The sequence below is a fragment of the Balaenoptera ricei genome, chromosome 12, assembly GCF_028023285.1.
Source record: "Balaenoptera ricei isolate mBalRic1 chromosome 12, mBalRic1.hap2, whole genome shotgun sequence".
NCBI lineage: Eukaryota > Metazoa > Chordata > Mammalia > Artiodactyla > Balaenopteridae > Balaenoptera > Balaenoptera ricei.
In genome coordinates this window covers 33026233-33052057 of record NC_082650.1, presented here as the reverse complement: position 1 = coordinate 33052057, position 25825 = coordinate 33026233, and the positions used below count along the sequence as shown (strand labels likewise).

The following is a 25825-nucleotide window of genomic DNA, read 5'->3' as shown; positions in this document are numbered from 1 at the left end:
TGAAGAGCATTATCACAGTGTAGCTAGCCAAATTGGTTATCTTAACATAGCCTAATTGTGTTTGCTGTACATTTTGAGACTGTTTTCCTATTTCTCAGATCATCAACTTGGCAGATATTTCAACTGAGTTAAATAAATCAATTTCATGAAAGAATCAATCATACTGTATATTCATTGTATTGATAGAACAGACTTAACTGTCAAATTTAGTGTAGATGGCATTCAATAATGGACTGAATTTTCTTGTTCTTTTCTTTTTTTTTAATCTAAATGGCCTCTTTTTCAACATTTTTTACTGGATACTATCCTTTATCCACATATACTCTCTTTTGAATGTCTTGGGGTAGGGGGAACTCCTTAGAGGGTGAAGAATTCTATCCATATGTCATCATGATTTTTTGTTCTAAGTGAATACGCTATGAAACAATGAATTCCTCTTCTAACAATAGCAAAAATTCACCATGGCACTTTTTGTTTAACCTAGAACTTTTATTCATATATTTTCTCCTGTAATTTACCATGGATTAATTATGGTATTTTTCACTTGGAAAAATATTTTTTTCACTAGGAAAAATATTAATTATGGTATTTTTCACTAGGAAAAATATTTTTGAAGCAATTATTTCTAAATCTCTGGATATGGGATATTATGATCAAGAAAATTATGTAATTAAGGGAAATTGAAGCAATGACCACTAAAATAAAAACTGATTTGTATGTAGAATATTTAGTGATATGCCCTTTTTTCCTTTTCCAGGTTAAAACAAAATCATGACTGAATCTGCCTCTAGCACAAGTGGTCAAGAATTTGATGTATTCAGTGTTATGGATTGGAAGGATGGAGTAGGTACATTACCAGGAAGTGATTTAAAGGTAAGCTGTCTTTATTACATAAAATTGTGTGTGTGTGTGTGTATTATTAAAATGAATTTGAGCACATATGTGAAATAAGGATTAAAAGCATTAAGCATAGTGGCTGTAGTTTTATATGATGCTTGGTCCTCAGCATCTCAAGATGACAAACTGCTGATGGTTTGGCAGAAGGCTTTGTCACTTGGGGTAGGGGACTTAGAAGTATTTCTGCAATCTGTACGCATTTTGTAGAAATTAATGTATAGCTTCAAGGAGGATGGTTTCAGGTTTTAGTCTATCAGGATGGCCAATAAAATGTAAAAGTGGTAGACTTAGAAGGTCTAGCTTTGTATATTTTTTGTAGTCATGGGCTTTGTAACTTGAAGTGAAAAACCACACTCCCTGTGTCCTAGTTCTCTTATTTTAAAACTGGATAATGTTAAAATATTGAATAAACAGGACCGTTCACCTCCCTTAAATTATTTATACTGTAAACTGTAAATATGGATTTTTGTGTAATCACTTGTTCAGAAGCTGGTCCTTCCTGTAAATGAGACTGCTTTTGTATAGCTGAGAACTCTCCTCAGAGAGCACTGCTTCAGTCTGCTCCTCTTCTAGGTGCTCACCCTGCCCCTTTTCCCCAGCCCCCCAGAGCCACTCCAGGACCACATCTGCTGCAGCCTGGGACAGGGTTGTGCAAGCACCCACCTGGGAAGCCAGCCCCCCCACCTCTCATTTCTAATTTGCTTTTGCTCTGATCCTATCTCTGGGACCTTGAACCTGTCTGGGGCCCTTTAGACTTTGTGTTTGTACTTAGTCACGCAGGTGTTTGAACATCCGACCTCCCTAACTGGCCGTCTCTTGGCTTGCCTTGCTAGCGCTTGGCGTTCTGGCCTGTCTTGAATAGAGATTCCTGCCCCCTAATACTGACTTCTTGGAATCCAATCCCTTTTAGTGGCCACTTGACAAGTATCTGAGCCAAAACTGTTCTAGCCCATCCTCAGTGGTGAGATTTGGACAGTCCACCTCTTGTTGGAAAAATACTTAGATTTTAGTTGGTTTAGGTTTAATTAAGTGCAGTGTGCCAACATATCTATCTGAGTTTAGTTTAACAAAAATATTGCAGTGAGGTTTAGTGAAATATGGAAAGGAGATTTGGTTTTTAGTTTTAGTTCTATGTGACCTTGAACAAGTCAGTTAATCTCTTTGGGGCCAATTTCCTCTTTGGTAAAATAAGGAATTAAATGAATGCCAAGGGTTTTATCTTCTCTAACATTCTCCAAATGTTCATCTGGATTAGATATGATGGAAATAGACTGCTGAAATTTTTGAGAAAGAAAAACTGTTCAAGATTCTGATAGTGTCAGCCACATAATTAGCTAAATGAGCTTTGTTATTTAAATTCTAAGTTTCACAATCTTTATCTGTAAAATGGGGTTATAGGATCTATGTCATAAGCTGGTTATAAGGATTGAAAAAAGTAATATATGTAAAACACTTAACAAATTGTATCTTTTCTTGCTTTATGGTATATTATGTAAACTGCCTTTTTTTTTATTGCTTCAGCGTCTTATTTTTCTTGTACATTTTTATTCCTTCTGAATGGCTTATTTTTTTTCCATGTAGGTGGATGATGAAATTTATAATTTTTGTTCAGCTAGATTTTGACAATAGAGTGAAGTCTCCATCCCTCAGAAATTTAGATTGCCTAAAGGTTTTCTAAGCAATGGATTTTAGGAATTAACCTATTACTTTTATAAAGGTAATCAGATAATTAAGCCACTTAGTGGGTATTATAATGTGGGTTATTTGATTTGATTTTTAGACTCATCTAATTACTTGGGTAATTGCCATGTATCCAATTCACTTTATCTGCTGTTGACAGATACCCTATTTAAAAAAATAATTAAAAAAATTTTTCTACTTTATAACCCTTTTTATCTGAGGAGATTCAAAGACTAGCCAGTTGATTATATTGCTTAGGATTTCTGATTCATTTGCTCCTCATATTAAAATTTGAGTTGCCTAAGAGATCTGATTAAGCAATTGATTTTTCATAATTAAGTTATTGGAAAGAACTTTGAATAAATCATGCAATTTACTCTCCCGCATCATGCTCTGCCTATTTGACACTGGAAGCTTCCTCTTTTTTTAATGGGCGAAGGCATGTGGCTTTCTTAATGTGCAATCCCTAAGACAGCCAGCTGAAGTTAATTCAGCTAATACATAGAAGTCGGTTTCTTATCATGGGAACAGGTTTTAATATGCTTCAGTTTATTGCCATCTTGAAAGAACTTTTCTCTGTAAAAGCCTCATGACTGCTGGCCAGTCAAGTGATACCGCTCTTCTGCTTAAAATCCTTTAGCAGTTTCCTGTATCCTTCGTGATAAAGTTCAAACCCCTTAAGTTTACCACAAGAGTTTTTTGGTGGTCTAGCCCCTACTTTCCTCTCCAGCTGCATCTCATTTCACTCCTCTGTGCCACCCTGTTTCCAGCCCAGCCAACTAGTTCACACCTTGGTCCCTTTTTACTGGTCCCTGTTGCTGGCATCCCCATTCCCCCCTTCACACTGGGCTAACCAACCCTTATATAAGACAGAGCGCAAAAGCTCCTTATTTGGGTGCAGTAGCAGAAAGAATAGAGAACTTATTCTCTGGTGAGCACTTGACCTACATCTTTTAATTCTCTTATTTAACCCATTTGAGGGAGTTTCTGTCACTGTTGTCAGTTTACAGATGGGGAAACAGAGGCCCGGAGTGCTTAAGTCACTTGCTCAAGCAAGGTCAGACAGTTCGTTACTGGCAGAACTGGGTCTTAAAACCAGGCTTTTCTGATTTTAAAATTGATTCTCTTACCACTGCCATTCTACTAACAAGAGAAATGTTTTCATATCAAAAGAGATGAAAGGGAAATGTTACAGCAATTTAGAGGAGGTATTATGTTAGCTGGAGGGATCAGGAAGTCTTTGGAAGCAGATGTCATGTGAGGTTTAGGTGCCTGAAAATAGGTGGGAAACTGTGTGAAGACTTTTGGGGGCAGGGATGGGAGGAGGGAGAGAAAGGGGCATACAGAAGAGGGGCTAGCATCAGAAAGTGTAGTGTTAGGGAAGAACAACAAGTGTCCACCGGCCCTCTTGAAAATATTGTAGTCATTAACAAGACATTTTTACTTAAACAAGCTTTGTAAACTTTACCGTTGCCTAATTTGTTCCTTTAAGATGCAAATCTGTGTTTGTAGATTAATAGCTCAGGGCCAGCTGTAAGAACAGGCAGGCGACTAGGTGGTAAGGCTTGTGGAAAGATGCATGGTAGGGCTTGCTGTCCCTAAGCGATTCTCTACCTAAACTTCTTATGATTTCTGAAATTTATCTGCAGAGAATTATTCCTCTGGGTCATAAGGATTTAGTCTTCCAGAGTCCCTCAGTAAAATGTCAGTACCCTCCTGAGGGTGATAGCATCTTATCTCAAAAGAATAGTTGCCACTTAACCAAGAGCAAGACCCAGCAGCAGCGATGCAGAAACCCAACTGGAAAATTCACTGCGCTCTTATTGCCGGGTTTTGCCTTGTCTTGATTGACGTTCAGAACAGTTTAGTTACTAAATATCTTTGTCCTTAAAACAGATTGCTAAGTAGAACTCCCGTTTCAACACTGAAAGTAATGAAAACAGTAATCTCAGCAGTGTCTTTTAATGATCTATTATTAAAGACAGGCACAAATAGGCTAAAGATCCTTTGCCTCTATAAGCAAAAATAAAGAGAATGAATCAAATAAAAGGTAGCTTAAGCCAAGACAAACAAACAAAACCTTTTCAACCCCTTACATATTTCAGGCGTAATTGTTTTCTGATTGACCTAGATGTATCCACTAACAGAAGTTACACAGTGTCCGCTGATATGCTTGATTTGCTTAATAAAGCCCTTTTGTAAAGTTTATAATTTTGACATTTTGATTGTAGAATGGAGTCAGTTGCTAATTTTTTATAGTGCTTTTTAGATGTCTTGGTTAAAAGAACTAACAACTTAAAAAAAGTGATTATATCAAGTTTCTATAGTTGCAGCACCATTCATAAAAGCATTACCAATTTCGGAATTTGAGTATTTTATTGGGGAAAAAAATGTTAGGAAATGTGTCAGTCTTTCTGGAATTTCATCAGTGGAACTCAGTAATGTTAGCAGTACCTAACTAACAGCCTATGCTGTCCAACATTTTTTACAGTAGTAACATTGTGGAAGACAAAAAAATTGAGAAGTCAAAAAATTGATCCCTGTGTCTTTTTGCGTATGATAGGATACTTTAAAAATACTTTGAGGTTAATTTTTTATTATAAGTTACAGGTGTACACTATAGTGATTCACAGTTTCCAAAGGTTATACTCCATTTATAGTTATTATAAAATATTGGTTATATTCCCCATGTTGTACAATATATCCTTGTAGCTTATGTTATACCTAATAGTTTGTACCTCTTAATGCCCTACCCCATGTTGTCCCCCAACCCCACCCCCCCGGTAGCCACTAGTTTGTTCTCTATATCTGTGAGTGTGGTTCTTTTTGTTATATTCACTAGTTTGTTGTATGAATATTTTTTAGATTTCATATATGAGTGATACCATATAGTATTTGTCTTTCTCTGTCTGACTGTTTCACTTAGCATAATGCCCTCCAAGTCCATCCATGTTGCTGCAAATGGCAAAATTCCATTCTTTTTTTACGGCTGAATAGTATTCCATTGTGTGTGTGTGTGTGTGTGTTTTATATATATATAATATATAGTATGTGATATATATATCTCTCTCACATCTTCTTTATCCATTCATCTGTTGATGGACACTAGATTGCTCACATATCTTGGCAATTGTAAATAATGCTGCTATGATCATTGGGTTGCATGTATCTTTTCAAATTAGTGTTTTTGGGTTTTTGGATATATTCCCAGGAGTGGAATTGTTGGGTCATATGGTAGTTCTATTTTTAGTTTTTCAAGAAACCTCCACACTGTTCTCCACAGTGGGTGTGCCAATTTACATTCCCACCAACAGTGTAGGAGGGTTCCCTTTTCTCCACATCTTCGCCAACATTTGTTATTTGTATCCTTTTTGATGATGGCCGTTCTGACAGGTGTGAGGTGATATCTCGTTGGGGTTTTGATTTGCATTTCCCTGATGATTAGTGATGTTGAGCATCTTTTCATGTGTCTATTGGCCATTTGTATGTCTTTTTTGGAAAAATGTCTATTCAGTTCTTCTGCCCATTTTTTAATTGGGCTGCTTGTTTTTTGGTGTTGAGTTGTATGAGCTGTTTATATACGTTGGATATTAACCCCTCATTGGTCATATCATTTGCAAATATTTCCTCCCATCCAGTAGGTTATCTTTTCCTTTTGTCGATGATTACCTTTGTTGTGCAAAAGCTTTTACGTTTAAATAGGTCCCCCCTTTTTTTGGCCTTTATTTCCTTTGTTTCAGGAGATAGACCGCCCCCAAAATATTGCTATAATTTATGTCAAAGAATGTTCTATGTTTTCCTCTCGAAGTTTTATGGTATCCGGTCTTACATTTAGGTCTTTAATCCATTTTGAGTTTATTTTTGTATATAGTGTTAGAGAATGTTCTAATTTTTAAAATAAAGTAACCAGTTAGAGTAGATTTTTAAATTTTTTTCAGGGTTATAGGATGCCTTTGAGAATATGATAAAACTTATAAACTCTATCCCCAGATAAATATATATGTGCCCTTAACCATAATTTTGCATATATTTCCTGGGATTTATCAACCCCTTAAGTCCGTCCTTGGGTCCCTGGCTTACGGGAGTTAACCGTTTTCCTAAGTGCACTGCATCTTTACTTTGTGCTTAGACTGTAGGTCAGTTACTGGAAAAAGATAACTGGAATTAAGTGTTGTGATGTGGGAATATTACCTTTTAACTTTGAAAGTATTTGAACCTAAAACTCCCAGGTGTCATAGGTCTGAATTTTGATTTGAAGAGTCCACTCAGCTGTGTTCTCTTTCTCAGTGTTTGAAATGCCAAGGTGTAGTTTAGCAGCAATTTGGAAATTTAAGCCACAGGAGACTTTCTGTGTAATGTAAATGTTTTGTGCTATTTCCCACATTTTGTATTTGTCAAAAAAGTTTAAATTAACATCAACATATAATAAAAGTAAACTTACTTACCTGGGCTGATGCCAGTTTTTAAACATTTTTCATTCAGAATTGATTTTCTGCCATAGTTTTTAACATCATTAATTAATAATCATGATGGCTTGGCTTTTCTACTCTTGCCCAGTAGATGGTACTGTCAGCTTTATTTTGAAATATTCTGGTTTCAGAGTTGGTCATTTAAAAATTTATTTTTTTCCAAAAAGTAAACTTATTTTTAGCTCTTTCCCTTCCAATTGACTTTTTACCACCTCCTAAACTGACATTTTTAGGTGAACCCACTAGGTTTAGTATATACATGTTACCTGGGAACTTGTATCTGGAATATGAAATAGGGAGAAAACATTTTCACCTTCCGTAACTATATCACTTGTTCAGTCTAGAAAGCTTTTAATAATTGTAGACTATGTGCAGAAAATTGTTTAAGGTGCTACTTTCACCTGGTGGAAAGAATAATTAGTTGTAAATTTTGCTTATGATGTTTCTGACTTGTAGTCTGAATCTAGTTTGGTAAAATAAATCATTCTGTTGGCATGTTGACCAAATAGATTTTTAGATTGGGAAATGGAAGGCCTCATTTAAATACTGCATATTTGCATGCTCATCTGTATTTCTGCGAGAGATCTAAAAACTTTAAGCCGAAAGGTTTATAATCCTTTTGAATTTTGAGCTTTCTAGCTCTTCATCCCCTGTCAAGCTTAGTGGATCTCTAACGTCATTCTGTTTTATGGAAAAACAGAAGGAATACAGAATAACTTTGACCTTCATGAATGTGACAGTAAAACTAGCTGTTTCAAAGAGGATGGGGCCCCTGCACACAGGTAGTGGTTAAAAGTCTTCAACACATAAACTGTATGTCCAGGAGATTGCAGAAGAATACTTGGTTTGAGGCTCGCCGTGAGGTGAGAGGAAATTTTCAATATTTGGGGTCAAAAACGCCCATGAAATCAAGATGCCCTTACTTTTTAGTGATAAAATTGGCCTGAAGCTAGTAAGCTTGTTCACATCTCATAGATGTTACCAGTGGTTTAGATTAGGAGGACTAGAAGTGAATGAATATAACAGAGAATTCTAAAGAGCAGTGAAAGAAAGAGGAGGTGTAGGGCCGGGGGTGCCATGACTCGTGCTCAGCCTTCCTTCCTCATATCTTGGAATATGGGGAGAGGGACATGTGAGTCACAATTTCTAGAATGATGATATTCCTTCTCTTTGAACTAGGTGAACTTGGGTGAGACACGTTGATTCCTGGGAAAACAGTAATTCTCCTTTCACTAACTTTGATCATCAAATAAGCAGTAATATGAAATAAGAAAAACAGTCTTAGCAAAAAAAAAAAAATAGTGTTTGAAATTATAAGCCATATAAGTGAGCTGGCAACTCCATAGGACACTGCAGGGGTGGTTGTTTGTATCCTTAAGAAGTTCTTTGTTGCATTGTTCTATTCCCCCTTCCTGAAATTCCAAAATTGGTAAATGCAAAGGGCTTAATAGTGGTAGCGGGCTTTTCTGGATATAATTGTTGAAATTAACTTTATAAAAACGTACTTCATTTGCTTAAAGACTACATGTGCCAGCCATGAAATGATGATGTTTCTGAGCACTTTTGTAAATTTTGCCTCTTTCTACTATTGTCGCTAGTTCCGTGTAAATGAGTTTGGCGCCTTGGAAGTTATTACAGATGAAAGTGAGATGGAAAATGTTAAAAAAGCAACAGCTACCACAACTTGGATGGTACCAACTGCTCAAGAAGGTAAGAACAGGTCATCTGCATTGTCCTTTCTTTTTTTTTTTTTGAAGAGTTTTAATGTAAGAATATCTAAGGTTTTATAATAGGCTGGAACTTTGAAAATCCTGGGTGATCTTTGTGTCACATATTCTTAGGTAAATTTCTATGACGAAACTAATATGGAACCAGCTTTTATATTTTAAAATAACTATAAAGTGTCTTCTTTCTTTATGCCAGATCTGTCATAGCACAAGGTTAATTGGAAATTATCAAGTAAATCCATGTTGTAATAGCCTACCCAGGTGATTTAGCCAAAAGCCTGCCACTTTTTTCTCATCTACTCCGATGGTTGTAACTAACACCTATATGCTGATGACTCCTAAATCTATATCTCCAGCCCCGACCTCTCCCCCGAGCTCCAGGCCCGTATTTCCACCTGCCTACTGGACATCTCCACCTGGATGTCCCACAGGTACCTCAAACTCCACATGTCTGAAATGCGATTCATTTTCTATTTCTTTCTCCCCTCCCCCCAACCTGCTTTTTCTTCTGTAGCCCGTAATATCAATTGATGGTAGCACCATCCACCCAGTGGACAAGCAAGAAATCTAGGAGTCATCCTGAATTTGTTCTCTCCCAGCCCCATAGCCTGTTACTTAATCCTCCTGGTTTTTATTTGCTAAATATCTCTCAGATCTGGCCTTTTCTACCTATTATCACTGCCACTGCCTTAGTTTAGGGCCTAATCACCTCTCACCTGAATTACTGCAGACGGGCTCCTAAAGAATCACTCTGCTTCTGATTTCTCCCAATTTATCCCACACACCGAAGTCAGAGGAACTTGTGTAGATTGCTTATCCGACACTTCACCGAATTCTTATTTTCTCTTTAGCAAAACAGACAAAGATCTGGGTGACCCGCACCCACCTGCTTGCTTTGTGTCTTTGCTCTCTGTTCTGTTCTTTGTATGCTGTGTTCTGGCAGGGCCAGCAGCATTGAATTACATAAAATTCTCCCAACATATCATGCGGTTTCATGCTTTCTTGCCTTTTTTGCTCATGCTGTTTCTTCTGGCTGGGATGCTGTTTCTCTGTTTGTCCAGTTGGTAAATTCCTCTTTGGCCTTCAAAACCCTGTTGAGGCTTTATATCAGAAAATCTTTCCTTGACCTCCCCCCGGGCCGGATGAGTCACTTCTTCCTCTGTACTACTCCTGGAACTTGTTCATGCTTCAATTATTGCATGTATCACATTTTATTATAAATATTGGTTTTCTTGTCTGTCTTCTCTTCTAGACTGTGAGCTCTCTTGGGCAAGGTCTGTACTGTCATTATCAGTGTCTAGCGTAAATTGGTGCCTAATAAATGTTTGCTGAATGAATGATTAGCCTAACGATTCAAGCAAAAGGAAATGTGAGCTCCTAGACAATATGGATAATTATGATTTAGGAGATCTGCTACATTAAAAGTAAAATAGAAAGATGTTGATTCAGCCCATTAAGTAAAAGAGTCACTCATCAAAAACACAGTATAACATAGATAACCCTTTTAAAATTTTGTCGAAAAGATACAGCTGTATAGGATTCAATGGATGGTTGGTTTCATCTTCTGAATTTAGTGACTAATGAAATTTTCTTCATTTTACTTTGAACTCTGTAGAAAAGACCTTGGACAAGCCTTTGTTTACCTTTTCTGAAGAATTTTTTTGTGTGTTATGTAAATAATTTGAGTGATTCCTGTCAAGCCCATCCTCTTCTCCCTCCCAGGCGCTATGTAGTTTGATCATTCATTCATTCATTCATTCAACAAACATTATTCTTTTATTGTGTTCCTAACAAAATTATTAGAAGAAAAAGTCTAAATGTGTTTTGCAATGATTTCTGTCATGGTTTTAAATTTTTTTCCTTCTTTTCGTCTTCTAGTCTTTTCCGAGAAGACTGGGATGCCTTTCAGGTTGAAGGATCCAGTGAAAGTAGAAGGGCTTCAATTCTGTGAGAACTGTTGTCAGTATGGCAACGTAGATGAGTGTCTTTCTGGAGGAAACTATTGCAGCCAGAATTGTGCTCGGCATATCAAAGACAAGTAGGTTTTTGCCCCCATTCCATCTATAAAATGAGTTTTAGAGTCCAAGGGTCTGGTGCTTGGGAATACAGAGGTTTTGTGCTCTCTGATGTCTGTCATCCAAAAATATCTTTTTTCCCCCAGAGACTTTCCCTTTGGAGACACTTGGACCCTGATCCCACTACTGGGCTGGTGTCTTTGGTCATGTCTGAACTGAGTTGTGCTGTTCACGTCCTAGCTGCAATACAACCCCTGCCTCTTTCTTTAGCCTTTTGTTTACATTAATTTGATTGCTCCCCAACCAAGAGTATTTAGATTTCTTTGGGCTACATACACATTTTAATGACACTCATGTTTGTGGAAACACACTTTTGTTTATATTTTGGGAGGTCTTAGGTAATTCAGCTAAAACTCCACAAATGGACTGAAGCTTCCCCTGACTGAGAATCCGCTGAATGGCCATAGTGAGTAGTGTGGTAGTTGTGTTACTGCTGATCTCAGGATGGACTGAGGATTCCGAGTCAGGGCCGTCAGCTGTGACTGACGGTGGTGTGACTGCCATTGGGAACTGTCTGACGAGGTCAGCTGATCACCAGCAAGGTGTATTTCCTGTACATACTTGTATACTACAAATAAATGACTTGGCATTTATGTTTGAGTGGAGTTTCCCATGTGTTTTAATCAGAACAGGCTGGAGAATTGTCTGTTTTTGTTAGCCACCTGATGTTTTACAAAGTTACACTTGGCCTTTTTCAGTTGGACTTGGCATTCTTAATAATTGCTAGATCCTTGCTTTAAAATTGCCCCTGAAGGCTAGACTATCTCTAAATAATCGATTCTTTTATTAGTCTGGATGGCAGCTGTGGAAGACAAATAATTGTAAACTTGTTAGAACCTGTTACACCTGTAGTGCTGGTGCCCTTTTAAAATTATATCATTAATTACATAATTATAATAATTATATAAATTAATACGTAAGCTAATTTCCACTTTCTATCTTGACAGTGTTATATATGATGGTGGTTTGAAGTGTCTCTTATCTATGATATGTACACCATTCTAATATGTACACCATTCTCCCAGTGGTTAAATATTTTTTTTAATGATTTTTGTGTTGCTAATCAACATGCAGATATTTGATGGGTATTGTCTCCTGCCACTCTTTTGGGTTTATAAATTCAGCAGAGATCAGAAGGAAGAAAGGGACGTGGGAGAAGACAATGAAGAGGAAGATCCTAAGTGCAGTCGGAAGAAAAAGCCAAAGTTGTCTCTGAAAGCCGACTCCAAGGAGGAGGAAGAGCGAGACGACGAGCTGGTTAGTACCCACAGGGCTGCTCCTTCGCGGGTAGCACCGTGCTCCAAGGCACTGGTTCTGGAGCCAGTTACCTGAGTTCAGATGTTGGTTCCGTGACCTTGTTTTACCATCAGGAGGTTACCCACCTGCCCTCTCTGTGTCACTGTCCTCATCTCAAGATGGGAGTTATGAATAGTAGTACCCCTTCCTCAGGGTGAAGAAGTAGGATGTTCTGGAATTTATCACTGCAGTGAAAGAGGCAATAGGAGAACCTTCAGTTTCGCAAACGAATTTTAGATTCCTCTTGACAGCAAAATGCCAATCCCATTTTGGTAAATTGCAGACAGATCTCATAAAACTGTGTGAGTAGGTATAAAATGGCAGATAAATGTCAGGTATATTTAGCTAAAACTAATTCAAAATATGCTAATTAAAACATAAACATCCCCTCTCTAAAATATTTACTAGTAACTCTATATGAAAAGAGAACTTTGAGGTCTCAAAGCATTTTCCTTAAGATCAATATTGAGCAACGATTATTGGCTAGTCACTGTTTTAGGAGTTGGGAATGCAGGGATGAATAAGACAGCAGGAAGACAGGGTTTCTTTTCTCAGGGACATTACATTCTTGTTAAGGGGACATAAAATTAAGGGGAAATATCAGCCTATGATGAGCGCTATGCTGAGAATTACAATAGGGCATTAAGGTGATCTGACTGCTTTAAGTTGGGTTATCAGGGAGGCCTCCTAGGGAGGGTGGCTTGGACAATGTGATCTGAATAATAAGAAGGAACCTGAGGTAAAGTTGGGAGTGAGGAGCCCCGTGGGGCAGTGGAATTGCTAAGGAAAAGACCATAAGGTAAGAATGTGTGTAGCATGTTTTGTTTAAGGAAATAAAGAAGACAAGGTAGTTGAGCCTTGAGGGCTAGGGGAGAATGGAGTAAGGTGAGGCTGAAGAGTTCTGTGTGGTCCAGGGCTTTATGGTAAACCAGAGTAATGGGTTTTCACTTTATTCTGAGTAAGATAGGAAGTCATTGGAAAGTTGAGGGCAGGGGAGTACTTTGATATGATTAATGTTTTAAAATGATCACTCTGCTTTGACATGTGAGAGCAAGAGTAGAATCAGGGAAACCAGTTAGGAGTTTATTGCAGTGACTAAATAAGAGGGCTGTTTAAGATAGAAGTCGGTGGATTTGAGATAGATGCTAAAGGTAGGGTTGTCAGGGTGTGTGAGGGAAAGAGAAGAATCAGAGATAACTCTTAGCTTTTTGGCTTGAACTATTGACTGGATAATCATGCCATTACTTGAGAATGGGAAGGCCAGAGTGGAGTATAGAATCTAGAGTCCTTTGGCCCTCGTGAGTTTGAGATTCTTATTAGACATCCAAGCGAAGATCCCAAGTAAGCATCTGGATACATGAATGTGGAGCCAGGGAAGAGGTCAGGGCTAGAGATATGGATGAGGGATATTCGGCAGACAGATGATCTTTAAAACCTAGGGAGAAGGATTAGGTAAAGAAGAGAAGGGGATTAGGTTGCAGGAGATGTCAGCAAAGGGACTGAGAAAGAGAGGCCAGTGAGGTACGAGGGAAACCAGAACAGAGTGGTCCAGGAGCTGAAAGAAGAAAGTGTTTCAAGGAGGTGGGAGCTGTATCTGTACTATAACAGAGTGTAATTCTTGGAAATGTTCTTATTTTGTAAGGACCTCAGGCCAAAAGCAGCATAGTTCTCAAGTGACCTATATTCTTACTTTCTTTTAAAAGTTATGAAGTGAAATTGAAGAAGAGTCCCCCAAAAAATAATGCTTTCCGACAGCTCTCTAACTTTTCATTGGTGCCAATTTCATGAACTTTTTAAAATCATAAACTTTTCTTCCTTATTGTAGGAGAACAAACAAGATGGAAGAATCCTGAGGGGTTCGCAGAGAGCCCGAAGGAAAAGGCGAGGTGATTCGGCTGTATTAAAGCAGGGTGAGTTGATGAAAGGAAGGTTTTATTTGTAACTTTATGAAGCTGAAAATATTTCACGCAGGTAGACATTTTAGTCTTAATTGTAATGCACACTGTGGCAGTTAAAGGATCGTTTGGGGGTTTTCTTTTGATTAAATTGTGTCAATAAAAATTAGAGTTTAGAAGAAGTAGATAAGGGGGAAAAGTGGAAATTAGCAGCTTTTGAGTAGTGTCAGGGCAAACTTGAGACCATTTTCCATTATTTATTTTTCCATCCAGTAGGTATCTTTTACTTATGCACTTTGACTGAAACCTCTGTTCTTATTCATTTCCTAAGGTTATAGATTTTTAAAGTTTCCTCTCAACCATGACCTCCTGACCTGGTACCTTTTTTTTTTTGTTGTTCCTCAAGGAACACTTTATTCTCATGAGGAATCTAGTCCTTTATTCTCATGAGGCCCTGCCCTTCAGTACTTGGTGGATGAACTCGCTGCCTTACTCATCGTGGACCTTGGGTCATCTCCATAGATGCCTCCGTGTGCCCCACTAGGCTGTATGCAAAGGAAGGACCTGCCGCATCTGCCTGTCCGGTCCTCCATGTTAGGTCGCTGTACTTTGAACAGTCCTGTTCCGACCTGCCAGTCACATTGTCCCTGCAAATCGAGGCCTGAACCCAGTGCTTCTCTTCAGGGTTTGGCTGCATTCCTCACTCATTCAGCTCTTAACTCCTCAAAAAGAGTTTGAGGTATTTCTACCTGCGTCAAGCACACAGCCTAACTTTTACATTTCGGGGGAGATGACCTTCTATCTTATGTCACCGAAATTAAAGGGAGTAAATTCTCAGTTACTCTGCACTCTGCCTCAAAAGTGTCTTTATCCTGACTCTCCCTTCCCCTTCATTTCTACTCTCAGGGCTCTGGCCCTTCTGTGACCTTGTCCCTTCAGTCACTTCCCCCTCTTAGGTGTTCCATTTTTTTTTCCTCTTCATGGGCTTCATCATTGCCTGTTGCAGTCTCATCCCCAAAATACCATTCCCTCAATTTTAATACCCATCAAGCTGTTATACCCTTTCTTTCATTTTCATTTTTTGTCAAATTAATCCCAAATAAAATTGATATTAGCTGACTCCATATGTTTATCATTTATGTATTCTTTTGCTACTTCAATTTGGCCTTTGGCACCTTGATTTTTTCCCCCCCCTTTTTTTTTTTTAATCATGGAGAAAGATTAGCAGTCCATCCCTGACCACTCAGTGCACTGACCTTTTCTCAGTCCTCAACTTCTTGATTCCTTAGGAAAAAAATTTTGAGCATCCTGCTTCTAGAAGAAGCTCTTACTTGCTGTAGCTTCCGTGGTACTGTTCTTTCTTGGCTTCCTACTACATCTTCTTCATTAACCTTAAGTTCTTCTGCTTCTTTTCTCTACACTCACACCTGGATATACACACAGTTCACTTGTTAGCTCTCATTTCTTTGGAAGAGGAGCCAGGAAAAGAGATGGAGAAATACCAGCCATGAAAGTAAGAGAAGAGCCAGGCCTGGGGATAGTTAGGGAAGTGAGAGTTCATAGTGTACCACTCTGATTTCTTAGATTTGGGAATTCTGTCATTTTAGTCTCATTCGCTTTTCAGGTTTGCCTCCTAAAGGAAAGAAAGCTTGGTGCTGGGCGTCCTACCTGGAAGAGGAAAAAGCTGTGGCAGTACCAGCAAAGCTGTTCAAGGAGGTACAGTCCTTTCTAGAAACATTGTCCATAATGCTTCTCTGGAATTGGTACTGCCGTTTCTACTGTCTGTTTAGGAAATGTGACTTGGGATAATTTCTCAAACATATTGTTTTTCATATGTGGAGGGGTGCCTCCGAGGGCAGCTAGCATTTATACGCACACCTTCCCCAGTGCCACGTGCATGACCACACCCCCCCACACTCACACGCACGTGCTCTTTCTTCTCAATATTTACCAGGCTTTCACTCATTGATTTTAAAAGGAATGTTTCTACTACTACTGAAAAACCAGTAGATAAAGAAGAACTGGCGTAAAATTTCATGTCAACATCATGTCTTTGGGAGAATAAAAATGAGTTACTGTGGTTTACGTAATATCACAACAAAACATCGAAAGATGGGTTACTGTATAACCATAGAAAAATATTTTATCATAAGTGATTTAAAATCAATAAAAGTAGTTCTGAGTGGGAACTTCTGTCTCTAGGCCAGACCAGGGGTCAGTAAACTTTTTTCCATAAAGGACAATAGAAAATATCGTAGGCTTTATGGGGTACGTGGTCTCAGTAACAACTCGACTCTGTTCTTGTAATGAAAGTAGCTAGAGACAATATATAAATGAATGAACATGGCTGTATTCCAGTAAAATTTTATTTACAAAAACAGGTGGTGGGCTGTATTTGTCCCTTAGACTGTAGTTTGCTGACCCTTGGTTTAAATGATTTAATTATATTTAATCATGGTATGTAATAAATCTGCTATCAATACTTTGTTATATTTGTATGAACACAGAGTTTTTAAGAAGTGGTGAGTATTCAATAAAATTTTTTTAAAAAGTGGTGAATAGGGCTTCCCTGGTGGCGCAGTGGTTGAGAATCTGCCTGCCAATGCAGGGGACACGGGTTCGAGCCCTGGTCTGGGAAGATCCCACATGCCGCGGAGCGACTAGGCCCGTGAGCCACAATTGCTGAGCCTGCGCGTCTGGAGCCTGTGCTCCGCAACAAGAGAGGCCAATAGTGAAAGGCCCGCGCACCGCGATGAAGAGTGGCCCCCACTTGCCACAACTAGAGAAAGCCCTCGCACAGAAACAAAGACCCAACACAGCCATAAATAAATAAATAAATAAAAAATTAAAAAAAAAAAAAAGTGGTGAATAGTAAATGTTGGGATGATTACATCTACATTAGAATATTTAATATGTAATAGTCATTGCATATGACTTGTTCTGTATAATTATTTTCTGCAACTTTGGTCCTTTGCAGAATAGACTTTTTTACAATTTTTAAAAAAAAGCTTAAATACAGCTAATTACTTGAATCAGTAATACATTCATGTGATTAAAACATGAAGGCGCTATAAGAAAATTATATGTACATATAAGCAATATATAGACACAAATCCTCCCCTCCTTGTCTTTAATCAAATGATAACATATGTCACATACTGTTTTGGACTTTGCTTTTTTGTCTAACTTAGTTTGGAGATTATTCCATCTCAGTTCATCTGACCCCTTCATCAGTCTTTTATACTGATGCATCGTATATATCCATCTTATGTTTGTTCCATAATAATGTAAGCTGCTCCCTATTGATTGACATATATGTCATATATGTATGTCATATATATTACATGAGTATGACACACATATATGTGTCAGTCAGTAGGGACCACCTTAAATTATTATGGAACAGCTATAAGATGAAATGCTATATGTATATATGGAATGTATAATATATATACATGAGTCTTTTGGTAAGTAAGTAAATGCTTTGGTGAGTAACCTCGTACACCTCTCCTTTAGCACATATGTGGCTATCTCTGTTGGGTAATTTCCCGGGATTAGAATTGCTGAGTCAAAGAGAATGTTCTTTTTTATGGATATCGTGAGATTGCTAGAGGTTGTAGAAGTTTATATCTCTATTAGCGATGTCTGTGTGCATGTCTTTCCCTAGAGCCTTGCCAATGCACTGTAACCAAACTTTTCGATCTTTATCGGTCTGATAGGTGAAGTATATTTTACCGTAATTTTACTTTGTATGATTCTTATGGGGGAGGTTGATCATCTTTTTAAATCGGTAAGACATTTAAATTTCCTTTTCTGTCACCTGTTTATTGTCTTTGTCCATTTTTCCATGAGATGACCCAGTGATCCTTTTCTTTTGGATTTTTAGGAGTTGCTTATGTATTTGGTTATATAGTCTTTATTTAAGAATGGTGATCACTCACTAAAACTGCTGTCATTTTGCATTTTAGTACCAATCTTTTCCATATAACAAAAATGGGTTTAAAGTTGGCATGAAATTAGAAGGCGTGGACCCTGAGCATCAGTCTGTGTATTGCGTCCTCACTGTGGCTGAGGTAAGCTTTGCCTCATCTTTATTTTTAAAACAAAATAGTGATTATAGGGATTTAATAATGGGAAAAGGTGCCATTTGTTGAGTGCTTACTTTATGCCAGGCGCGGTGCTTAGCGTTTTGTAAACATTACCTCATTTGATCTTTGCAAGAACTCCTTTTCATCCCTGTTCTATAGATGAAGGAACTGAGGCTCAGAGAGGTTAAGTGAGGTATACAAGGCCACACAGCTTCAAGGTAGTAGAACCAGGATTTGACCCCTGGTCCGTCTGACGCCATAGGCTTCACCGTACCACGTTCCTTAACATAAGGAACAGACCAACGGATATTTATATTACTTTCAGTATTTCAAGGTATCTCTTTGAAATTTTTCGGAAAAAGATGTCCAGGTCAATTAGGTATATCTTAGCCCAATATATTACTGAGAGCCCTTAGAATTTTTTTTTTTCCTTTATGTGCTTGCCTCCTTCTTGTTCTCTTCCTTGAGTCAGGGGAATGTATGTTTTAAAATTTTCCTCAAAGAATAAGACCATTGTGTGTATTAGTTTTACTTATCATAGTTTTCCTTCAGTGACTTAGTGGATTTGTAAGAGGTTTGGCTCCTACACAACACAGTCACGTCTGATAGCTGGATGATGACAATCACCATAAATAATAACATACCGTTCCACAGCGTGTACCATGGGACAGATGCTGAGCTGAGTGTTTTCCATGTATTAGCTTATGTAGTTCTCAGAACAGTTGAGATTTATGAAAACATTCAGTAAGTTTAGACTGCTTTTGAGAAGTTGGCTGTAAAAGACAAGGGAAACTTTTTAAGGGAGGGGTGTTGTGTGTGTGTGTGTGTGTTTCAACTCTTGGTTTTAAAGGAAATTTATTTTAGTTTGTCTAGTTTTTTTTTTTACCGTAACAGTAATGTTTGCTCATCCTGGAAATGTCAGCTAGTGTAAGAGTATATATTATTAAAAAATAGAAGTTCTGTGTCCACCCTCTGTTTTCCTCATTCTGTGTCCCAAAGAAAACGGCACTTATGAGTTCATGGTGTTCCTTCCAGATGTTTTCTCTGCATGTAAAAATATGTATAAATATATCTTTCTCTTTTTTACATGTAAGTGATATCATACATAATATTATGCAACTTGCTCTTGTGACACTGTATCTTATATATTATATTATACATATATAATATTTTTAACCAGTGAGTAGTATTCCATTTCACTGAATTGCTGCAGTTTATTTAATTGTTCTCATATTGATGAACAACTGAGTGGTCTTCACTTTCTCATTATTACAAACAGTGCCTCTGTGAGCATCCTTTTATATTTCAGTGTTTTTTTTGTTTGCTTTTTTTTTTGATTTGTTTTGTTTTGTTTTTTGCATAGTGAGTATGTCTGTAGGAGCCATCCGTAGAATTACCAGGTTGAAAGTTAAGGATGTTTAAATTTTGATGCATATTGCTATTCTGGGCTCCAAAAAAGTTTATCAGTTGTTAGATTTTCACCGAGAGTGTACAAGAATTTGTCTAAGACTAAGAGATAGTTTTTTCTTTACTTTTTCTTGCTCTCTCCCTCATCCCTCCCTTTTTGTTGTAATGAGAAGAGACTGGCTAGAGGATGCTTGAATTCTGAAGAAGTCATTGGGGAGCAGAGGATGGGAAGGCTCAGAGAGAGCAGATAATTGACAAAGAAGGGATGGGAGAGGATGGGATCCAGAGTATATGAGGAGGTCCAAGCCTTCGCCAGCAGGAGGAGTCTCTCCTTGGGTTCTGCAGGGGGGAGCAGGAGAGGGTGGGTGTGGTGGGCGTGGGCAGGTTTGCCAGTTTGGAGGCAGCTTCTGGAGGTAAATTTTCAGCTGAGATTGACGATAGAGATGGTGGGATTGGTAGCTGAAGGAGAGGGAAGAGGTTTAAAAAGGCCCTTGTGAAGAATGGGAGAGGGAACTGGCCAGGCGCGTCTAGAAGGATTGCTGTGCAGTAGGGAGAGTGTGGTAAACAGGTACATTGGATTCGCATTATTTATGGTAGTTATATTCCGTAAATACTACTGAACCATTGCGCTTAGGGGAAATACAGGGTTAGGTTACTGGGAGCCTCTGGTCACAACATTCTCGTCAGCCGATCAGCACTAACCTTGTTTTATGTTTCTGTTTGAAGACAACCTGTTTGTCTATTGTTGATTCCGTAACATTGAACTCACGGCCACCAGCGCTGTAACTCATGCCTGATGAAGCTTATCTGTTAACACATATCTTCCCTGTCAGGCACTTGCCGGCCTTCTTGTACTTAGGAACACTACCTAGCACTTCAGTACTTAGGGGCGGTTTTAAATAGCAAAATCACAACAAAAAGCACAAAACATGAAAAAACGTGGCACTAAATAAGTAGGTAACATAAAGGACACTTGCTTGTTAGGTGAGGTACGAAACACGAAGGCAGAGCATCTTGCCTTGTTCAGCCTCAGCTGGAAACCTGCATGATGGGTGAGTCAGATTTTTCACCACTCTGTGCATGCACATGTCCCCAGACCCCACAAATATTATTTTGGAGTTACAAGTGTATTTTATCAAGGTGAATTTGCAAATACGGAAACCATGAATAATGAGGATTGACTGTGTGTCATCTTTTTCCCTTAGCACCAGTCCCTAGACCAGGTATAGGTGCAGACTGGGTGGATACTTGGGATAATGGAATTTTGTCAGACAACGTTTTAGGGCAACAATTTAAAATGTTGATAAAATATTTTAAGTGACTGCTAAGGAAGGAGGCTCCAGAGAAAGGAAGATGCTAGAGAGAAAGTAGGGGAATCAATGTGAGACGCCAGAGTTTTCATTGAGATTCAGAAGGAAGTGTATCGGGAGTAACTGGGTTAGCAAACTGAATGGATGTTTGAATTTAATCGTTGAAAGGCAGCGCCGTTTCTGATGGGACAAGATCCGTGGGAGAAGAGGAAATGCAGGGAGCAAGAGCTGCGGTATTGGCTGAGTCATCCGTGTGCCTGGTGGAGCTACTCAGGATGGAAAGGAAGAGAGTGAGCCAGTGCTTAGTGTGATGAGTGACGAGGGATGTTTGGGAGGTAGTATGCAGGATGATAAGGGCGAAGTGGTACAGCCACATGGCCCAGGCCTCAGAGGAGCAGGGTGGAGAGCAGGCCCTGGAGCATGGTGTGGCCTGAGGCAGTAGGCCACGCTTGGGCCTCGGAGGGATGGAGAGTAGGAGAAGGAGTAGCCTCCGCTTGAGGGAAGGCTTCAGAGGGAAGAACCAGACGTGCCTTTGAGCAAGGAAGTTGAGGATGGAGGAGGTTGTTTACCGAAGGGTTTCGGAGGGCGTAAGATATAGTAGAGAGAGTATGGGGGGAGTAGTGGGAAGTTGAGTGCACGGGGCAGAAGCTCAGAGCAGTATGACCCTGAAGGACTGAAGGGATAAATTACTGAAGGGGCTTGTTTCTTAGGCACTGACCAGAGACAACTGAGTGTAAGGCAGGGTGGGCCTGCCTAGCTCCAAGGCTTATAAGAGAAGCAGCCCCTGAGCTCCTCCTTGGCATGGGATGGGTGGGGGGCGGCCACCTACCCTTCTCGAACGATTGTGCTTCCAGAGACCCCAGTCTCGGCTCTGCAGGGTGTTCTTATCTCTCTGGGGGGAGTCAACTTATTTTCATTTTTATATATGTAGCATTAATACCTTCTATTTTTTTAAATACTAATATATAAGATAAAATATTTAGAAATCCATCATTCCCTTTTGCCTCTTCTTTCCCACTTTGCAAAACAAATCATTGTTAATATTTGGCATCTGTCCTTCCAGACTTTTTTTTTTTTACTGTGAATTTACATATATATGTGTGTAAGTATGTATATAAATGTGTGTATCTAAGTACATATACTTTTGTGTGTGAGTCCATGTATGTATTTATGTGTGTATGTGTGGGCGTATGTATATATGTATACACACATAATAACATATATATACCCACACAAACATACAAAAGTACATACATGGACTCACACGAATATAATTTTTCTCATAAACTGTGACTCACTCTGTAAGTTTGTTCTGCCACTTGAATTTTAACAGTATGCCCTAGAGAACTCTTCATAGCAGTAACTGTACAGCTTCCTGATTACTTTGGGATTGTGCATTGCCCTGGCTCCGCACTCCAATCTCAAGCTTCTTGTTCAGACTTCTGCAAGGCAGGTGCCCTGGCGTGGTCAGAGGTCTGGTGTGGCGTGTGGTTCCACTTGAACACATCTGCTGTGCTAGTGGGAAGGAGACTGAGAGACTGAACTGTCTTGAGAGCCCAAGGCCAAGCGTGACCCGGCGAAGGCCCCATAAACCTACATAACCTTTTTTTTTTTTTTTTAACTGAGAACTCCCCCGAGTGGGGCCCTAATTTAGGCAGATAATGTGGTATCAGCATTCGGCATGTGTTACACAGAGTGAGTTTTCACTGGATTCCAGAGAGCCTGTCTCATCTAAGTATGAATCGGGGAGGCTTTTCTTTCTTTCTCCCCACTCTGCTACTAGTGGAGAGGAGGATAAGTTGACTTCTCCCCGTGTCTGCACCAGCCGAGGTCTGGCTGGATATCGCTGTGTGTGGAGCTTTATAGAGGACAGAGAGCTAGCACTGAGCCAGTGCCCAGCAGGGCACCCACTCTGGCACCCTGCAGGAGCTGTGCACCCCGTGCTGCCGGCTCCCCTTGGTAGCACGTGCTTGTACAATGTAGGGAATGAACAGAGGACTTGTCTGCATGGGAGAATTGTCACCCAGGATCCACGTGCTCCTGGCGGAACTGAGGATGATGCCGGAACACTGTAGCTCAGCTCTTCCCAATGTAATAGCCTTCGCCTTTAGATTTTGCTATTTGTTCACTTGTTTTTGTGGCTGTTAACGAGCGTGCTTTGGTGAACATAATCCATATCATACTTGACATCATGTTAATTTACTTTTGTACATGTGCAGAAATATTCTGGGTTTTTTGTTTTGTTTTGTTTTTTAATCGACCTCCTTTACCTGTTTCAGGTTTGTGGATACCGGATAAAGCTGCACTTTGATGGATATTCTGATTGTTATGACTTCTGGGTAAATGCAGATGCTCTGGATATTCACCCAGTTGGGTGGTGTGAGAAAACTGGCCACAAACTCCATCCTCCAAAAGGTACTGTCACTTTTTAATTTCACATTTTATATTCTGAAACACTTATTTTCTTACATCTTAATTTAGATTTTTAAGAATTCAGACTTTATGATTATTCAGGTGGGCCCAAATTTAAGCTTATTGTTAATGATGAAAAATGTTTATTAAAGTGAAAGAAATTTAGGGCTTCCCTGCTTGCGCAGTGGTTAAGAATCCGCCTGCCAATGCAGGGGACACGGGTTCGAGCCCTGGTCCGGGAAGATGCCACATGTCGCAGAGCAGCTAAGCCCGTGCGCCATGACTGCTAAGGCTGCACTCTAGAGCCCGTGAGCCACAACTACTGAAGCCCATGCACATAGAGCCTGTGCTCCGCACCAAGAGAAGCCACCGCAATGAGAAGCCCGCGCACCGCAACCAAGAGTAGCCCCCGCTCGCCGCAACTAGAGAGAAAGCCCGTGCGCAGCAACAAAGACCCAACACAGCCAAAAATAAATTAATTAATTAAAAATAAAATAAAATAAAGTGAAAGAAATTAAAAAAAAAATAGAATCCTACTTAGGAGAATAAACTATGTCCATGTACTTACTTGCATGTCACATAACATCTGCTTGATACTTAATTTTGACTACAGGTTTTAGCTACAGATTTCTATTTCATGCACACACACAACACACGCACAAATACATCCTTGAAATATGATTGAAAAGTTAGTTCTAACCTGTTTACATAGCTAAGTGTATTCACTGACATTTCAGTAAATAAAAAATTTCTTGAGAAATTATGCATTGAACTTACATATCTGAATATTTAGGAGACTGGAAAGGAGAATATAACACTGAAAATCAGTTCAGCTGGGGGTTGGACTAATAGCACTTACTCTTTTATTATTAAATTCTTTATATTACAGTCTGCCAATGCTTCTGTCTGTTTCATGTTTACAAAACATCCAAGAATAACAGATCCCATCTTTTTCAGTTCATCCCTAATATGTTTAATAATTTCTTATTTCCTTCCTTTTCATATTACATTCAGTATTTTTTGCTTGATGTCAAAGAACCAGGTTACTAGTTTGATATTTTTGGCCTGTCTCAGGGTTATTGGGTTTTAATGGACAAGCTATCCTTTGGTTTTAAGTGAAAAATTAATGGCAGAATAGTATTTTCAGATAACTGAAGGATCAAACAGAAGCACCTAGAAAAGATAAGGATGAAAAAGAAAATCTGTAAGCCTTTGTATAAATTGGCCTGTTATATATGGTGAATTATTAGCTGTTCCTTTCACACCAGCCTCTGGACTTTGATGGAAGTAGAAGAGAGCACATGAGTAGATAAAATTAAATGCTCAGTTTCCTTTTTGAAGAAAATGTTGGCTTTACCAGCATTAAACATGAAATTGTGAAAATTAAGACAAGGACATTTCCATTATTGTAATTTGCCAACATGCTTACTTCATAAATCTTGAATTGTCATTCTTGTGGTGACAGGCCAGAAAGATTTTATCTGTTGTTATTACCATTTTTTCCAGCTTCCCACTTGTTCCTACAAGTTAGTCTCCCAGAGTAGAACGGGTGAGGGAAAAACAAAGAACTCAACTACTCTAGCTCACTGCTGAGGAATTCTACCTAAATACTGGTAGAAATGGTCTGGTAATAAAAAGAAGTCCATCTGAGTACAATATATGTTTGCTTTCTTACACCTTTTCTTTTCATCCATTACCATTCATTCAGAATTGAAAAAAATAATATAATTTGTTGGAAATAAATACCCTGTGTATAAAAATACATAGATATAAATTATGAGTTAAATACTATCTATTTAAAGAGTCACCTGATTGCTTGATTTTGCATGTTGGAGTTACAGATAAAAGTAGGAAGGGAAAGCTAAGTGTGAAATATTTTGGTATTTTACTGTGTGTTTATATGTGCTTACCCTAGGGTATAAAGAAGAAGAATTTAATTGGCAGACTTATCTCAAGACATGCAAAGCTCAGGCTGCTCCCAAGTCATTATTTGAAAATCAGAATATAGTAAGTACCTCCAAAATACTTTTCCTTTCACAGGAAGTGGCTTTTGAGTGTTTCACTAGATAAATTACAAGGGATAACAAGAAACTATAATAAATTTTATAGCTTTGGTAAATACAGTGCTCTTATCTTAATTAAACTTTAAAATTAGCTTAAAATCATGAATAAATATGTTTTTAGCCACATCATGGCTGTCTTTTTTTGTTAAATAATAAAAGGCAACACAGTATAAAACCTAGGTATAATTTACAGTTAAGGTGCATAAGAAAAATTGTGACATTTCATTGTTATTTTCACTTGACTTTAGGAGTGCTGTTCAAATGGGATTCACATAGTGAGACGCCTGTAGCCCCATTTAGATTTGCATGCTAGAGACCATCATTTAAATCTTCTCTCCAGCTTCTAGCTCTGTTCCGCAGTGTAACAGAAGCAAAGTCTGGATGTGTTTGTATTTTCTACTTCTTGACGTGTTGGCATGTCTGAGGAGGCCTGATATGTTAGCCTTCTTCCCTGCCCCAGTTCTGATCTCATTGGAAAGAACAGAGAGCAAGCAGGTGGAAAACCA

The 25825-nt window shown here is 38.8% G+C and overlaps 1 protein-coding gene across 7 annotated transcripts in view; it reads left to right on the top strand.

Annotated features, from left to right (window-relative positions):
• Nucleotides 1-25825, top strand: part of L3MBTL3 (L3MBTL histone methyl-lysine binding protein 3) — a 119638-nt gene that overhangs the window by 20692 nt on the left and 73121 nt on the right. For 4 of the 7 annotated variants that reach the window (XM_059941946.1, XM_059941948.1, XM_059941947.1 and 1 more), the window contains 10 exons: nucleotides 758-873; nucleotides 8645-8756; nucleotides 9130-9204; nucleotides 10652-10811; nucleotides 11973-12105; nucleotides 13970-14054; nucleotides 15664-15755; nucleotides 18008-18112; nucleotides 23124-23259; nucleotides 25172-25263. In XM_059941946.1, the coding sequence (XP_059797929.1) occupies nucleotides 772-873; nucleotides 8645-8756; nucleotides 9130-9204; nucleotides 10652-10811; nucleotides 11973-12105; nucleotides 13970-14054; nucleotides 15664-15755; nucleotides 18008-18112; nucleotides 23124-23259; nucleotides 25172-25263 (1092 nt within the window). In that variant the 5' untranslated portion in view covers nucleotides 758-771. The remainder of the gene's footprint in view (nucleotides 1-757; nucleotides 874-8644; nucleotides 8757-9129; nucleotides 9205-10651; nucleotides 10812-11972; nucleotides 12106-13969; nucleotides 14055-15663; nucleotides 15756-18007; nucleotides 18113-23123; nucleotides 23260-25171; nucleotides 25264-25825) is intronic. The other 3 variants (XM_059941949.1, XM_059941951.1, XM_059941950.1) reach the window with 3 other exon arrangements.